Source organism: Onychomys torridus, chromosome 2, assembly GCF_903995425.1.
Source record: "Onychomys torridus chromosome 2, mOncTor1.1, whole genome shotgun sequence".
Lineage (NCBI taxonomy): Eukaryota > Metazoa > Chordata > Mammalia > Rodentia > Cricetidae > Onychomys > Onychomys torridus.
Genome location: NC_050444.1, coordinates 135217322 through 135234839, shown reverse-complemented (window position 1 = coordinate 135234839; position 17518 = coordinate 135217322). Strand labels below are relative to the sequence as shown.

Here is a 17518-nt window from a genome sequence, read left to right as displayed (position 1 = left end):
AGTTTGTATAATATTTATAATGAGGATCTTTTGAAGTGAGTGAAAGTTGAAACTGTGAATAAGAGTGGAAGATAATATTTTACTTCTTTGTTAATGAATTCATTTTTATAGTGTGATGAATGAGTGGCATATCTAATACTCTTTGTTTAAAATTGGAGAAGTAATGTTAAAACATACCTTAAAGCTGAGTCTGATAGCATAGGCCTGTAGTAGTAATCTAGCATTTAAGGAGGCTGAGACAGGAAGATTGCAAGTTTGAGGCCATCGTGGACTAACTACACAGTGAGCTCAAGGTCAACCTGGGCTACTTGTTGAAGGCTAGCTAAGATTATGTAGCAAGACTGTGTCAGAACAGCGGAACCCAGTAAGACCCTGTACCTTCAAGTTTTAAAATTCTATACATTTGCTTTCTAGTGTTGAAATAAAAGTCTGTAAGGATATATACTGCCATTAGTAATAAGTAGCATCAGAAGACCCTACACTAGGGATTTTTTTGTTTTTGTTCTCTCAGTTCTAGGGGATTGAACCCAGGGCTTTGTGCATGTTAGCACTGCACACACACCTTTGGAGCATTTCAATAGAAAGTTCTGAGCAGAGGATGGGTTCACTGAAGGGAGAGATGAGACTGTTCCTGTTTTTGAGTTTGTTCCCTATTTTGATGGTGGGAATGAATCATTCTAGGCAGCATTTCCCCCAGGAAGTTGCAAAGAATAAATGTGAAAGGAACGAGGCAATTTGGGCTGCTGGATAACTGCTTAGAAGCTGGCTTAAAATCCACACAGCCTTTCTTGTATATGTTATAGGAGTTTCCAATCATCCTGCTTCTGTTGTTCTTGAATATTTTTTGCTTGGGTAGGTCTTTTGTTCAAGATAACTATATTACTGTAAAGTCCCTTGATCCACACCTTTATGGCTGGGCCTTTGTTCCATTCCATGCTGTTTAACTTTTCCCAATAAAGAGTGAGTTCAGGCTAGAAGCATGAAGCACTCTTTTGGAGAATAGTTGGCAGTTGTTTTGTGGCATTTAATTTTTTAGAAATGATGTCTTGCTTTGTAATCAGGTTATACAGACTTTGTTCCATCTGAATGTTTATATTTCAAGATTGAAATTGCACCATGGCAAACGTGTTTTTCATTTCCTTGAACATGTTCATTCTTCACTGAAGGAGAAGTCTTTGTGCTGGATGATGGTGGAGAAGTTGACCTTGACTTGGGAAATTATGAGCGGTTCCTTGATATCCGCCTCACCAAGGACAATAATCTGACCACAGGGAAGATATACCAGCATGTCATTAACAAGGAGCGCAAAGGAGATTACTTGGGGAAAACTGTCCAGGGTAAGATTGGATTTACCTTTAAGACAGAAACTATTAGCCAATTTAATTTCTTTTGAGTGTAGAAATTTGTTTTTATGTGATTTCAGTTTTTTGTTAAAGTGTTACTGCTAAAATGCCCTTTCAGTTGAAAATTCAGAATTGTGTGGTTGTCCACTCAAAAAGTCACTTGAAAGCTGCTGTCGCCCTAGTAATGGCAGAGGTGTTGTCAGTCAGTGAGGCAGTGGACTTGGGGTCCAGGGAACTGTTGCTTTTGCATGCTGAGCAGTGAAGGAAGCTTAACTGGGGCAGTATGCCTGGGCCCTTTGGAAGTGAGGAGGCAATGAGCTTCTGCTGCATATGTTGGTTTTTCAGGCTTTGCATCTGTGTCACGTAGGCTGGTGGGAGTCTGAGAAGTGGGCTCCTGGGCCCTCTTGAGCTTTCACCAGCTCAACAAGACATCTGTTGGCTGTTGGGCAAAGTGTTCCCTGTGTTGAAAAGGTGGCATTGGGACACCTTGGTCTAGTGGGATGACAGTATGCTAGTTTGGACCTTTGCTTTTCTGAGTTACAAGAGCAGATTTGCATTTGATTTGCCTTTGCTGCACTGAGAACTAAGGTTCAGCCTGCTCTGGCCTGGGGCTGCCTTGGCCAGATTCTGGTCTAATCGTTTCATAATTTGGGGTTTAGCTCTGTTGCCCTAAGCCAGCCCTAGTAAGCAACAGAGTTAAAAGGCTACATCAGCATGGTGCTGCTCCACCTTCCTGACACATAGAGAGTCTGTTGTGAATTAAGGTTTTGTTGGTTGTGTAGTTTGTTGTTCTGGTGTACTTGTTCCTTTACTTGTCATCATGAAATGTCCACTCACTGTGGTTAGACCCTTAACTAGTGCTCAGCATATGTAATAAAAAAGATCATTGAGGTCCTCATGTTAGTTGGCCATGGGATAGATAGAAAGCAAATTAAATGAGATGTCTGATGAGAGTGTGACAGACATAAAGAGCAAGGCTGGAAAGCATGAGTGGGAAAGCCACTCTGGAAGGTGCCTAGGGCTCTAGGAGGGAACTTGAGCTTAGAGCCAGTCAAGAAGAATGAAGGAGGGGCACAGGTACATGTAGTGGTGGTGGCTAAGAGGAGAGAGGTGGCTCAACAGTTAAGAGCACTGACTGATGTTCCAGAGGACCTGGGTTCAGTTCCCAGGCCATCTGGTGTCTGATCACACCAGGATTAAAAAAAAAAAAGACCCACGTGACCCCTCTCCCTTTCCTTTTAAGAGGTCATGTAGGAAGAAACACAGCCTCATTGCACCATACAGCCCAAGGTCATGGGTGGAGCAAATACCACTACAGGTACACAGGCCTCAGACTACAGGGACCAGAGGGGAAGCTGCTGTGGTTGAGACACTATAGTCTGGGGCAACAGAGTGGTCACCTAGTCGATCTTGTGTGAGGTTTTCACTGAATGCTAAAGAGTTTAAATGTGGAGTAGTGAATTCTGATTAGTGTTTGTAGATCACTTAGCTGCTCTGTGTGATATAGATAATGAATATCTATGCAAGAGGACTGCTGCTTAACTCAGATCATTCTAGTCATCTTTACACTTTAGGGAATTGCATTCTTGAGTTCAACAACTGTGATTCTAAAAAGTGTCCCACAGTAGCTGGTTATTACTGAGTCCTGGATCCTCCTCTGTCTTACAAGACATCATCACAAGTAGAGGTATCTATTACCTCTACTTGGTAGATGGAGACACCAGGCTTAAAGATAAAGAGGTAATTGACTCAGTGAGCCACAGCTAGTGAGTGGTGAACTGAGATCTGGCACTTTGCTGTGTTGTTAGGTCTCTTGCAGTGGATTGTCTACACTTTGGTAAACTGGAAATGTGATATTTTATTTGTATGTTAATAAATAAAGCTTGCCTGGGGATCAAGGAGAAAAGGCCAGCCATTTTTAAGTAAACAGAGAAGTCAGGATCTCTGTGTGTTCAAGGCCACACTAGGGAACAGAGCCAAACGTGGTGACACACACCTTTAATCCCAATACCAACCATAGAGACCTGGAGGTCTGTACAGACAGACAGAAAATGACAGAGCTGTGTAGGAAGAGGAAGTGAGGTAGCTGGGCTGAGGTAGCCAATGAGAGGGCAGAACAGCAAGGTAATAAAGGCGTGGGTAGACAGGAAGTAATGTGCATTAATAAGACTATTTAGAAATTTGTCTACATGGAAACGAATGGCACAGGGTTGTGGTAGTCTGTTTGCTCCTGGAAAAGTGCTGGGGTGTGATCTACCACTCACTGCAGCCCTGGCTGAGAGCAGTGGGGTGGCCACAGACAGGGTCTTGTGTTCGTGTGTGGCCAGGAGAGTAGACTGACTGCACAGGGCAGGTGTTCTGAGGTGCTTAGGAAACCACTCTTGGCTTCATTCTTTTCACATGGCTTCCAGTGACAGCCTAGCAATCTGGAAAGGAAGCCTAGGGAAGTGTGAGTCATTAAAGGCACTTCAGAAGTATTTTTATGATCTTATTGCTTGTTTAGGCACAAAGTATACCCCATTGCTTATTTATCCAGGCAAAAAAGTGTATCAGTTTGTTTCAGCAGTAAATGTATTTGTCTTCATAAATGCTGATTGATAGGGAAGTGTAAGTTACAGGTTTCTTTCTTTTTCTTAGTTGTCCCTCACATCACAGATGCAATCCAGGAGTGGGTGATGAGACAGGCATTAATACCTGTAGATGAAGATGGCTTGGAACCTCAAGTGTGTGTTATTGAGGTTTGTATGATTCTTGCCTGTGTCAACTAGTTCAGTCATTCCTCTCCTTAGTCATCAAAGGACCATGCCCAGTGAAAATCCATCCTTCCATTTCTGTCCAGGCAGTGTGCAGCAGCAGATAGACTGGTCCATAGGGAAGCAACATTTTCCCTAATAATGCTCCCTTTCAGTGTTTTGTTGGACCTCCTAACACCGTCTCAGAGTGGCTGGACACATTTTTGCCCCCTTCTTGATGTCGGCAGCCCTTTGCTTGCCTCTGGCAGAGTTAACCCTGCTAGCTTCTTTTGCATTGTTTTATTCTACTGTCTGTTCATCCCAGCTCAAAAGTCCCTATTACAGTCTAGTTCCTGGTTTTCCCCCCTTCCTCCCTCCCTTCCTTCTCCCCCATCTCTCTTTCTTTTTCTTTTTTCTTTTTGTTTTGGTGTTTGGAGACAGGGTTTCTCTGTGTAGCCCTGGCTATCCTGGAACTCACTCTGTAGATCATGCTGGCCTCGAACTCACAGATTAGCCTGCCTCTGCCTCCCAAGTGCTGGGATTAAAGGGCTGTACCACCACTGCCCGGTTCCTTTCAAACCCAACCTTTTTTCTTAAACTGCTGTGGCAATATCTGCAATATTCTTGGGGAAATGAGGAGTATCAACTTTCAGCACAAAGCAGTGTCTGAAGACTGACATTCTGCAGGGTTAGGAGTTTGCAGTTACACTGAAATCTGGGCACTGAACAGTAGAGATTCAGTGTTAACTTCTCAGATGGTGTGTCCTTTCAGCTTGGTGGCACAGTGGGAGACATTGAAAGCATGCCCTTCATTGAGGCCTTCCGCCAGTTCCAGTTCAAGGTCAAGAGGGAGAACTTTTGTAATATCCATGTCAGTCTGGTTCCTCAGGTAAGGCATACAATTTGGGTCTAAGCTTTCAACACTGGAGGTACAAGAAATAAGAAATAAAGAACTTCTGTGAGTTTATTACAATCACATGCTTTATGTTAATTATTTGGGGTATGTAGGGGGGTGGAGATCATATATGCCCATACCTACTGAGCCTTCTTGACAGTCCATATTTTGAAAGATTAAATGGAAAAGGTTTGAAAAATGAATCAGAAAAGTGATAATGAAGGTGACAGATTGAACATTTATGCTTGTCTTTGCTGTCAATCAGAGTGAAATAATTTTTTAAGATAGAAATTCAAAAAAGATAGCATGGAGATGAGTTGGCAGTAATAAAAATAAGGAATTCACAAAGCACACTGACACAAAAACTGACTGAGCAGCCTTGGGTATGTACCTGCAGCAGGGGGAGCTGAGAAGCCATCCTTTTTGCCCTGTGGACCCTCCAGAGGCTCATGGTAGGCATTATCAGGCTCTTCTGAGACTAGGATGAGGATAGGCCTCACTGCAAAGCCTGTCACACCTGTGAAAAGGTCATGTGACCCCAAAGGGGTCACAACCCACAGTTCTAAGGGAAATTTCTTTCCAACCGAAAACTAAACCTCGCAGATCTGTCTTAAGTGTGGGAAGAGAATAAAGATATTTTACTGTAGACAAGAGTATGGCTTACCCTGAGTACTTTAAATACTCAAAAGTGTACATAGCTGAAAACAGCATCATGGGGCCGGAGGGAGAGCTCAACAGAGCATGCCTTAGATAAGTGCTGAGAGGTAGCAATAAAGCAGGGCAGTAGACTTGGGAGTTGACATGGACTGGTGGCAGAGCTCAATGGCAACCATTGTCCTTAGTGTGGGCAAAGCCCTGGTTCAATTCTGCTCCAATATAGTTATAAACAAACTCATTATTTGTAGGGTTTGGAGAGTCAGAAGACAAGTTGTGTAACACATAGAACCATTTGACTTCATGTGTAACTTCAATAAAAAATCAAGGCTTAATTGTACAATCAAATTCTCTATTCAGAGGTATAGATGTATCCTGCTTGTTAAATAAGAAACACAGAACCGATTGCAGAGTTAAAAACCACAAGGTCAGAGCAAAAGCGGAAAACCTTACCCTTCACTGCTTCTGCTGTTCCTCCTCTCCGCAAGAGACCTACTTCTGTGCGTCCTATTTAAAGACTTTCTGTTCTCCTCTCTCATTGGTTGTAAACCCAGCCACATGACCTCCTTGTCACTGCCTGTTTGTACAGACCTCCAGGTCGTCTATGGTTGGTATTGAGATTAAAGGCGTGTGTCTGCCATGCTGGCTGTGTCCTTGAACACACAGAGATCCGCCTAGCTCTGCCTCCCAAGTGCTGGGATTAAAGGCGTGCCCCACTACTGCTCGGCTTCTGCTCTGGCTTGCTCTGACCTCAAGGCAACTTTATTGACATACAAATAAAATCACATTTCAATACAAATAAAATATCACTATACAGAGGTTTAGAGAAAAGTCATGCTTAGAAACTGTCAGAGAAATGAACCACTTTTTTTTCTTTTGTAAAACAGCCAAGTTCAACAGGGGAACAGAAGACAAAACCCACCCAGAACAGTGTTCGGGAGCTTAGAGGACTCGGGCTTTCTCCAGACTTGGTAAGGTTTCCCTCAGTGCCTGGTTTTGGTGGTGTCATCGCCCACATCTAATTAAAGTCTGCCTCTGTGGCAGGATGGACGTTTGTCAGCAGGTGTTTGATGGTGGAGAAGACAGTGCTTTTAGTGGGACTGGAGTTGGTGGTTTTCTTGCAGGCATGTGTGAAGGAAGCCTTGTGCCTCCTGTGTCCTGCTTCTCACATCTTTTAGTCCTCCCAGGAACATTGAGGAGGAGGAGGAAAGTCAGTTAGCCCCTGAAGTTCACTGGTTCCCCCGCTGTCTCCTGCTCTGCTTGGGATGTTGGGGTTTGGGTTTTGAAAAGATAGTGGTGTGTTTGTGGATCATGTGCACTGTTGATTAGAACTGACATTTTCATCCATCTCAGCATTTTCTCTATTTTAATTCCAGTTGGGGAAAGAAAGCCCTACTTTGATCCTTCCTTCTGCTCCAAGTCCCTTGTTTTCTTAATTGCTAGGTGGTGTGCAGGTGCTCAAACCCTCTCGACACATCCGTGAAAGAGAAAATATCAATGTTCTGCCATGTGGAACCTGAGCAAGTAAGTACATTTCACCCTGGAAATGACTTTTTACTTCTAATTGCCTACAGCCTTGACTGTGATCCACTTCTTGAGACTTGTGTCACAGTTGGCGACAGAGACTGTCCTCTAGATCTTAACACAGTTTTTCCTGTTTTCTCCCATTCCTTGGTTTTTGTTTGTTTGGTTTTTGGTGTGTGTGTGTGTGTGTGTGTGTGTGTGTGTGTGTGTGTGTGTGTTGTTGTTATTGATTTCTCTGTAGCCCTGGCTGCCTTGGAACTTACTCTGTAGATCAGGCTGCCCTTGAACTCTGCCTTTCACTCCCAAGTGCTAGGATTAAAGGTATACACCACTACTGCATGGCCCTGTTTCCTTGTTCCTTATTCCCTGTTTGGGGTGAACATCTTTCTGTTTACCTAAGAGGTCCCACATTATTTCCTTGTATCCAGGGCCTTGTGCATGCTAGTCACGTACGATTAACATTGAACATCCCTGGCCCTTAGTCTTTTGAGATGAAGTCTTGCTTTGTGGTTCATTCTAGCCTTGACCTTATGTTTGTCTAACCTTAAGTCTCTCAAGTGCTAGGATTACTACAGGTTTGTGCCCCCAGCCTAGCTATTGCTTTGCTTTTGTGCTTGGTAATTCATGTTCCGAAACCAGAGTCTCCTGTTTCTGTTGGTCCAGCATTTCTTGTTCATTTTATTACTAAGTGTCTAGGACAGTGTCACCAGTCAGTGGTCAGGGTCTGGGCCAGGGGTTTTCAGGTTTTTGTCCTTTTACCCAAAGAATTGAAAATAAGAGCTTACATAGATTTGCAAAAGAAGCAAGCTAACTTTAGAGTTAAGTGGTTGAAGATTGACTTCGTGTCACATGAGTGAGAGTACTCAGGGACCCAGTTATTGCTCAGAGCTTCTTTTTATGGAGTTTAGGATGAGGAGTTAGATACTAAAAGGTATAGTTTGGATTAATAGATTAAATCATAAACTTTTACCTAGTGTGCATGTCTCTTCCCACAGTGTATCTGATTTTAATCATATGTAAATCCAATTACACATAGTCGTCATAAGATGGTAGATAGGATATTCTCCCAAAAAGATGCTGGAGGATACAGTTTTGCCTTGCTTAAGCATGTACACTACCAACTAGTTCAGGCCAGATCAACCCTTCTATTTTTCATACCCAGATATGTTAGGAGTTTCCTTGAATTACAAACTGTCTAAATTTGGTTGTTACAGCTTCACTGGCAGGTAAGTTTACAGTATTGCTCAGAGATGGTAGTGCATTTAACCTGGTGCAGGTTGGAGGTTGAGGAAATCTGATGTTACTGGGTATATTGAAGATGGGTGTGTATGCATAATGTGTGCAAGTGAAGGAACAAGGTTTCCAAATACATTGTTAAAAGGTTGGGGGGCGGTGTACATAACCCAGACCAAGTGTGGGTCCCAAGCTAAACTGTCTCCTGTGTTTGCCTAAGTACTTATGAAAAGCTTTTATTATACTCTCCTTAGCCCTTGGGGTACTCACTTCCCTTTCTGGGTTGCTTCTATGTCTGAGATATGCTAGTGGTGAGTCTGCCATGTGTCCCTTGATGTATGTGTACACATGCATCCATTTTACGTTTCTGGTGTCTGGTGTTTAGGATGTTGTGGCTCCCACATCCATTTTAGTCTGTTACTGTGTTAATAGATCCTGTGATATCTAAGTATGGTGCTTATTTATGGAAACTCTAGTGGGTATAAATAGAGCTTATGACATTGGTCATTGTGTTGGGATTTCTTTTTTAAAATTTATTTTATGCATATGAGTGTTTGTTTGCATGTATGTCTGTGTATTGTATGCATGCTTGGTACTTGTAGAGTCCAGCAGTGGGCATTGGATCTGGAACTGGAGTTGCAGATTTTTGTGATCTTGTTAGGACTTGAACCTAGATCCTCTGGAAGAATAGCCAGTATTCTTAACAGACGAGTGGTCTCTTTAGTCTCAGCTTTTCATTCTTACAGCAGAATACCTAATTTAATAAAGAAGAGGGTTTATAGTTTGGAGACTGAGTCTAAACAGTGTAGTACAGACTCTGGGAAGGTCCCATGGTGGCAACTGGTAGAGGGCAGGGATTGGAAAGATCAACTTTTCAGCCGGGCTGCAGAGAGATGGAGGGACCAGGTTCCTTGCGGGAACTCAAGTGTTCTAGGAAGAGTGTCTTAATTCCTTCCAAGGGAGGATTCCCGAAGACTCAAGGACTTCTAGAGCTGGTCTTAAGAGTTCCACAGCACCTTCCAGTTAAGCCAGCATTGGCCAGCTTCCAATGCTCTGGCCATATTGGGCGCTTGAGGGGCCTCAAACCCTGTGGAAACCATAACACTCGGAATTTATAAGTGGCTGGAGGAGATCAGAAGAAAGGTACAGGCAAGGAGTTTCCAGATGAGAGTATTTAGAGTTTGTTTTACTGCTCCATGAATGAGGGTCAGGAGACCAAACAGATCAGCTATTCTGATCTGGGACAGCAAAACAGGGGCCTTAAAATGAGAGCAGTCGGGTTGAGGATTTAGCTCAGTGGTAGAGTGCTAGCAAGTGCAAGGCCCTGGAAAAAAAAATGAGAGCAGTCTACTTAATGAGACTTGGAGAAGTTGATAGAAGGGGCAGTTCAGATCATTGGCCTGGCATATGCATGCATGGGGCCAGAGGACATTTCCTTGACTGACGGAGGACTTCTTGAGGACTCAGGCCTTGAGGTAAAGGCATCTGGGGCTGGGGTCAGGTTCTTTGTCTGACTCCTAAGCCAGGGGCTCCTTCTTAGCCCTTGCTTCACACTCAACCCATGGAGCACAGAGTGATTGTCATTTTTTTTACAGTGGCCCTTTATCGTGCATTATTATTTACTTACTTACCTCACCTACTTATCTATCTATCTATTTTAGTTTTTTGAGACAGGGTTTCTCTGTAGCTTTGGAGCCTTTCCTGGAACTCACTCTGGCCCGGGCTGGCCTTGAACTCACAGAGATTGCCTGTCTCTGCCTCCTTAGTGCTGGGATTAAAGGCGTGTGCCATCACCGCCCTATTGTGTATTTCGAATATTTCTGTCTTCACAAGTGAAGAGGGAGGAGATTCCTTTTCTTTAGCAGAATTGACTTTCATAAGAATTATTCTCTGGGTGTGACGGTGCACTCCTTTAATCCCAGTATTTGCAAGGCAGAGGCAGGTGGATCTCCTGAGTTTGAGGCCAGCCTGGTCTACAGAATGAATTTCAGGACAGCCAGGGCTACATGTTTCAAAAAAACAAAAACCAAAAAAACAAAAGCTGTGAAAACTTTTTACTGTTACTTACTGAGGAGTATTCCACATTTATTACAGATTTGAATTTCAGGTCTTCTGTCTATTTTAAACATTGGATTGTTTACAGTATTGCTCAGAGATGGTAGTGCATTTAACCTGGTGCAGGTTGGAGGTTGAGGAAATCTGATGTTACTGGGTATCCAGCCCTGTTTGTTGAAAGGGCTATCTTGTGATTAAAAAAAAAAAAATTATATTGTGTGTAAAATTTGCTTCATAAACTTTAGATTTATGTATGACTTCATAATTTTTGTTACTATATTCTAAAAAATTGTATTCTTGATTAGAAGTGGCCCACATGTGGGGCACCCTGATTTCTTTTGATCTGTAGTCTAGCATCCTACTAAAATAATGTTAGATGTGGTTTTTCTGTAGTCTTGTTTTTTGCTGGGCACACACAGGCAGTTGTGATGCATGCATGTGGTCCTAGTTGCTTTTAGTTTTTTCAAATCATATTGTGTTTCTTGTTGGACTGTAATGGGTGACATCTTCAGGATCTCTGAATTGTGACAGGGGCTATCTTCCCTTGTTCTTTTAGTTCCCTCGACTTTTAACAGTAAGCAGTTTTAAGTGTTAGACTGTAGGTATTTTATATTTTCAGAATTTCCCTAATACTCTTAATTTATCTCTTTTATTATGAGCAGGTTCTGAATTTTTATAATCTGTATCCACAGAGATCTTTTTTTTCCTTTTTGTTGTTGGTTTTGTTTTGTTTTGTTTTGTTTTGGAGACAGGGTTCCTCTATGTAGTTTCAGTGCCTGTCCTAGAACTCTCTGTAGCCTAGGCTGGTCTCCAGCTTGTAGCTAGAGTTTTCCTTCCTGGCCCAGTCAGGACAAATCTCTCTTACCTGCCAGTCCCATAGTCACTAAGACACAACCAAGAAAGCACACAGAAACTTACATTGTTTACAAACTGTATGGCCTGGGCAGGCTTCTTGTCATCTACTTCTTCAATCTTAAATTAACCCGTTTCTGTTAGTCTATACTTTGCCACATGGCCTGTGGCTTACCGGTGTCTTTACATGTTGCTTCTCATGGTAGTGGTGACAGTGTCTCTCCCTCTGCCTTCCTGTTCCCAGAATTCTCTTCTCTGCTTCTCCTGCCTATACTTCCTGCCAGGCTACTGGCCAATCAGCATTTTATTTACACAGAGCGATATCCACAGCACTTCCCCTTTTCTTTTTTGTTAAAGGAAGGTTTTAACTTTTACATAGTAAAATTACATAAACAATTATCAAGCAAGAATTACAGTTACATTATTAAAGAAGATATCCTATCTATCTTATATTTGTGAGTCTAAGGTAATATTTCTAACTTATCTTTTATCATAATTGAGGAAATTATAACTATCTAGTCTTCAACCACATCAAAGACCTCAGAAGGATATAATATTAACTGAGAACTGGGAGAAGGATGCAAGCAACTTTCGGGAGTCTTGTAGGGTAGACAGAGACAGCTGGCAGCCTGGACAGTCACCTAATGTTCCTTTGTAAAGTTGGGGCATTTGTCTTCAGACCACAGGGCTAGAGTCTCTTGGTCACTTTTCGCAGTGTCCTGTAGAATGTCTGGCAGTTTCCTCTGCGAAGCAGGAACCTGAAGGACCATTTTGTCAAGCAAAGTTCAGTGGTCACCTTTCTATGGGTCCTGCACGTCCAGTCGATCAAGCAGTCCAGGCAAGAACAGTTTCTTGCCCAAATGGCTATTTTTGCCAAGGTGAAGACAAATTCCACATGAAGTGTCTTTAATGCCCATCCTCCTCTCTGAAGTAAATTGGTGCTGCCAGGAGCAGACATGTCTCACTGTCCAGAAAGTCTAAATTTTAATAATATTTTAAATGCCATATTCTGTAGGTCTTTGAAGTATTTGAAGATTACCTGTCTATCTGAAATATCTCTATGTATATGTAGAAGACTTAAGTAACATGGCTACGAGTATGATTATCATAGATGACCAGTTATTAATCTATTTTTAATTATCCATTACAATTTTAAATGAGCTGTACAAACATAATACCTTAAACAAGAGTAGAAATATACACACAGTATAACAAAATTAACTTTAAGTTTGTATCAATAGACTTAAATCTATACCAATGTTAAACATTTTAAACAAGTTGTTGCTCTTTAGATATAAGTTCATTAATCTACCCTTTCATCCTATCATATCTATATCATATCCCCTTTTTATCTTTAGAAAGAGATCACATTTATAATCAACCTGTTTTAAATAAAATAGTGGTTTTTCTCTGTCCCACATCAGAGGGCTCTTCTGATTTAGGACACAAGAAACTCTTAACCTTTTCTTTTAACAATATGTCTGGGTTTAGAGAAGGAGCGAGCCAATTCCATCTCCAAAGCCAGCTTGATAATTTTGGGAAATTGGGCGTAGTTTCTCTTACTACTTCCTGCTGGAGGGGGGTGCTGTATCTTATGGGGATACAAAGAAAATTTTAGGATTATGGAGTAGTCCATCAGGGTAAACCTCTGAGCCAGTTGCCTTGAAACCATTCTGGATGTTGGATCATCTGGGCCGTTGTGTCATTGGAGACCTTTCAGGTGGTCTTGGCTGATCAAAACTGATGTATCTTAATCTGGAACAAATCCACAGCCTCTGGCTTTCTGTGGAAACAAAAGCAGAGACTCCTTCCCAAAGCAACATATCCTTATATCCAAATTTTGAAGTCAAGGTACCTTTAAAATTTACATATTTGTTTAACTCAACAGCTTTTACGCTCAAATTTTTTTCTGCAGTTAAAAATCCCAAAGACAACATAAACCAGATTCTCTGTGTAATATCCATCTTTGTAAGACTGAAACGCTGCTGTGGCTGCTGGCTCCGCCCACCTCAGCTTCCCAACATGGCGGTGGTACAGTTTACCACCAGCTCTGGGTCTGGAGTCATGTGTACCATCAACTATCAGAAGCAGTTCTATCAAAGCAGTGCATAGCCCAGAAACCTTTTTTTTCTTTTTTTAAACTAGCAAAGGCTAAATCCAACATGCAGCAGAGTAAAGTGCCGCTTGTAGATTCCTCATTCCCGACACACTACAGGTCAGACGCACACGCCAGGAACCCGCCATAGTAGCTCAAACCTGCAGGCTGCCACTAACTTGAGAGAGACAACTAGGAAGCTGTTTTTAGCTCCATTTAGAATCTTTTTTTCTCAGGTTTTAGCTGCAAACTCTTGCCCCACGTTGGGCGCCATTTGTAGCTAGAGTTTTCCTTCCTGGCCCAGTCAGGACAAATCTCTCTTAACTGCCAGTCCCATAGTCGCTGGATTTAGCCTTTGCTAAACTCCCTTAGAGAATCTTCTATACAGCTGAGTTTGAGAACAACTGATTTAAGCTATTATATGTTGATTCAGGAACGTCCTCTGTGGGCATATTTTTGTTATTTTGAGATAACCTAAGCTGGACTCTAATTTGTGCTTCCCCTGCCTTAGCCTTTTAAGTGCAGGAATTACAGCTATGTACCACCACATCTGGCTCTTTTTAAAGGATTTTTGTATTCATTTTCATAATAGTCTACCCACTTATTTTCTATTCTTGAATCAGTTGGGAGTTTATCTTTTTCTAGAAAATCACCTTTTTTTCTGTTCCAAATTAAAGTTTCCTCCCCTTGAAATCTTGTAGATGTAACCCTAGTTAGTTATTTGTTTTTATTAAATCTTTTTTTTTTTTTTTTTTAAACAGGTGATCTGTGTTCATGATGTTTCATCTATCTACCGGGTGCCCTTGTTGTTAGAAGAGCAAGGGGTTGTAGACTATTTTCTTCGGAGACTTGACCTTCCTATTGAGAGACAGTCACGAAAAATGCTGATGAAATGGAAAGAGATGGCAGACAGGTTTGTCATTGAGTGGTTCAGAATGCATGCCTTAGTCTTTTGTAGGGCTCCACCGTGGTGTAATAATGTATTAGCACTGCTGGTAGAAAAGGTGCTCATGGGAGGAGATGTTCAGAAGGCTAACAGAGGGTTTTATAACCAGCATGTGGATACAACACAGAGGAGGAGGACCTGGCCAAGCTGGGCCTGTTGCCAGGACTCTAGGCAGTCAGTTCAGATTACAACGTTGTGCTGTACTCTCTCTCTTCAGTTCAACAGCACCAACAGCAGCCTGGTGGCAGAGGGGTACATGTATTCCCAGAGCCTACGGGAATGCTGGCCTTGACTGCAGCACTCCTGAGTCATATTACTGCTATCTAAGCTGTGTTTGGGAACATGCCAATACTCAGCTAGATGGGTTGAACAGGGGTGGACTACTGCCACCTTGTCCTGAAGCTCTGAGGTTGTCTCATTGCTGAGATGTTAACTCAGGACCTGGAGCAGGGTGAGTCCAATTGTAGCTGGAAAATCACTGTGACGACAGTGTAAGCATACGCAGAGGGAGTGGAGTGTTCATTCTGTTCTCTGTGATAACATAACCTCTTTCACTTGGACAGTTTCTTTTTTGGTTTTTGGTCATTTATGTGAATATCTATTGTGTCCATTTAAAAGTGGCCTGTAGTTTTTAATGGTCTTTTTTCATAAAGCATGAAGCATTGTCAGTTCTGTTACTGTCTTAGTTAGGGTTTCTATTGCTGTGAAGAGATACTGTGACTATAGCAACTCTTATAAAAGAAAACATTTAATTGGGGCTGCCTTACAGTTCAGAGGTTTAGTTTATTGTCGTCATGGTGGGAAGCATGGCGTCACACAAGCAGACATGGGTGCTGGGGAGTTCTACATCCGGATCTGCAGGTAGCAGGAAGAGACTGAGACACTGGGCCTAGCTTGAGCATCTGAGACCTCAAAGCCGGTCCCCAGGGACATGTTTCCTCTAACAATGCCACACTTACTCCAACAAGGCCACAGCCCTTAATAGTGCCACTCCCTATGAGCCTATTGTGGCCATTTTCTTTCGAACCACCACAGTTATTATGCTTTAAAGTGGAAATTTTTGATGAGTATGGACAAACATTTCCTTTGTGACGGTACCATTTTTTATTTGACTTACCACATTAACTCTTATGAATTGTTTGTTTAGTTTTTTTGCCCTTTGAATTTATTTTTTTTAAATGACATTTTGTTATGTTTGTGTGCTTGAGTGTGTGCATGCCACAGTATATATGTGGTCAGAGGACAACTTGTGGGGGGTTTTCTTTTCATTATGGGTTCTGGGTATGGATCTCAGATGATCGGGCTTGTGTGGCAAGTGCTTTCCCCATTGAGCCATCTCATTAACTCCAATCCTACTCTTTCCAATCCTGCCCTTTTGATCTGAGGGTCCTTTTGTTCTGTGCACAGTACTGAGGTGATACTCTCTATTGTCTTGCCAGCCATGTTTCCTCCTTCTGCAGAAGTAATTTCAGTCTCATGATGGTGTGGATGTTGCAAGTAACTGTCTTGACCCTTATTTGCTAGATATGATCGCTTGCTGGAGACCTGCTCTATCGCTCTTGTGGGCAAATACACCAAATTCTCAGACTCGTATGCCTCTGTCATTAAAGCTCTAGAGCATTCTGCATTGGCTATTAACCACAAGTTGGAGATCAAGGTAAGGAAGGGTGGTGTAGATACAACCAAGGAGTAAATGGAAATAGCTTGTATGTGTGTTTTATATATTTAAAAAATAAAAATTAGGGCTGGAGAGATGGCTCAGTGGTTAAGAGCACCGGCTGCTCTTCCAGAGGTCCTGAGTTCAATTCCCAGCAACCAAATGGTGGCTCACAACCACTTGTAATGAGATCTGGTGCCCTCTTCTGGCCTGCAGGGATACATAATAAATACATTTAAAAAAAATTATTGGGTGTAGATATATGTGGGTGCTTGTATGTGTGCCATGGCACATGTAGAGGTCAGAAGACAATTTAATAAGTTTTTTTTTCTTCCACAATGTGGGTTCTAGGGATTAAACTAGGTTGTCAGGCTTGACAACAAATACTTTTATCCACAAATCATCTTGAAGACTCAAGCCTTGTGATCTTGTAGATATCCCATGCCTGACTGTGTTATGGTTTTTGGACCTCTACATTCATTTTTAGGGGTAAGAAAGATTCAGGTTGGTTTCTGACTCAAAGGAGACACCAGAATATATTCCAGAAATAATGAAAGGGCCTTAGTGCACGGATCTGAGTGTCAGTCCCTGTGGAATGGGAGGCCTTGATGGAGATAGGCATAGTGCACAGCTGATGGCGCTGCCTTACACCCCTTAGCTGCTCTGGTGCAATGTCAGTACATGTTCTCATCAAGTGTCATGGTTAAGGGCACAGACTCCAGAGCCTGGGGTGCTGGCTCTATAGCCTAAGTGCTCTGTGATCTTAGATACATTAACCTCTCCTGCCTAGGTTTCCTTTAAAAGGGATTGGGATAGCCCTTCCTCCTTGGTTAAGAACTAAATTGTTTACTGGGAACTGCTGAGATGGAGTCTGCTACATAGTAACTGCTGGATGTAGTTGGAAGTCAACTTGTCCATTTAGAGCTCATGTTCCTATTGCACTGGCTGGAGCTTTTCAGGAAATGGAGGAGAGGTGAGTGGGAGGTTGGTGTCCAGGGTCCCATGTAGCTGTGCCCATGGTTGGTGTTGTGTTTGCCTCCTTCTCCACACAGTTCTCTGTGATGATTGAGTTACTGTGTACCTGCAGATAGGTTCCCACAGAGTGACCTGGTGTATGTGTTAAGAAATGGAAGACCCCATTTTACTACCTTGACTCATTTGGGTTTTTTGTTTGTTTATTTATGTTTTGTTTTTTGCTAGTTCTCTTCATTGATTTATTTTGTCTGTTTGAGATTAGCTTGTGGCCACCATGTGTTCAGTGGTGGAGGTTGAGAGAAGAATCAAGAATTAAATACTCCAGCTTTTTAGAATACTGAGACTCTCAGACATAGAACACCTAGGAAAGAGGATCACTAGCCTTGGTAGATAGATGAGAGAGGAAGGCCCTGTGGAGGTTGAAAGGGGTTGGGAAGGCAGAGGGAAGGAAGGATGTCCAAAGGCCTGGGGATAGAGAACAGTTCAATTCAGTGCGAACTAGAGAGGGTCTGTAGATAGTGGTGAGCACATGAACTGGGTCAACACAGAGGTTTGGG

The 17518-nt window shown here is 42.3% G+C and overlaps 1 protein-coding gene across 2 annotated transcripts in view; it reads left to right on the top strand.

Annotated features, from left to right (window-relative positions):
• The window catches only part of Ctps1 (CTP synthase 1), a 33465-nt gene that overhangs the window by 3755 nt on the left and 12192 nt on the right, over positions 1-17518 (top strand). For both annotated transcript variants that reach the window (XM_036178474.1, XM_036178475.1), the window contains exons 3-9: positions 1167-1337; positions 3981-4081; positions 4848-4964; positions 6512-6595; positions 7068-7148; positions 14145-14296; positions 15854-15986. In XM_036178474.1, coding sequence (XP_036034367.1) covers positions 1167-1337; positions 3981-4081; positions 4848-4964; positions 6512-6595; positions 7068-7148; positions 14145-14296; positions 15854-15986 — 839 coding nt within the window. The remainder of the gene's footprint in view (positions 1-1166; positions 1338-3980; positions 4082-4847; positions 4965-6511; positions 6596-7067; positions 7149-14144; positions 14297-15853; positions 15987-17518) is intronic.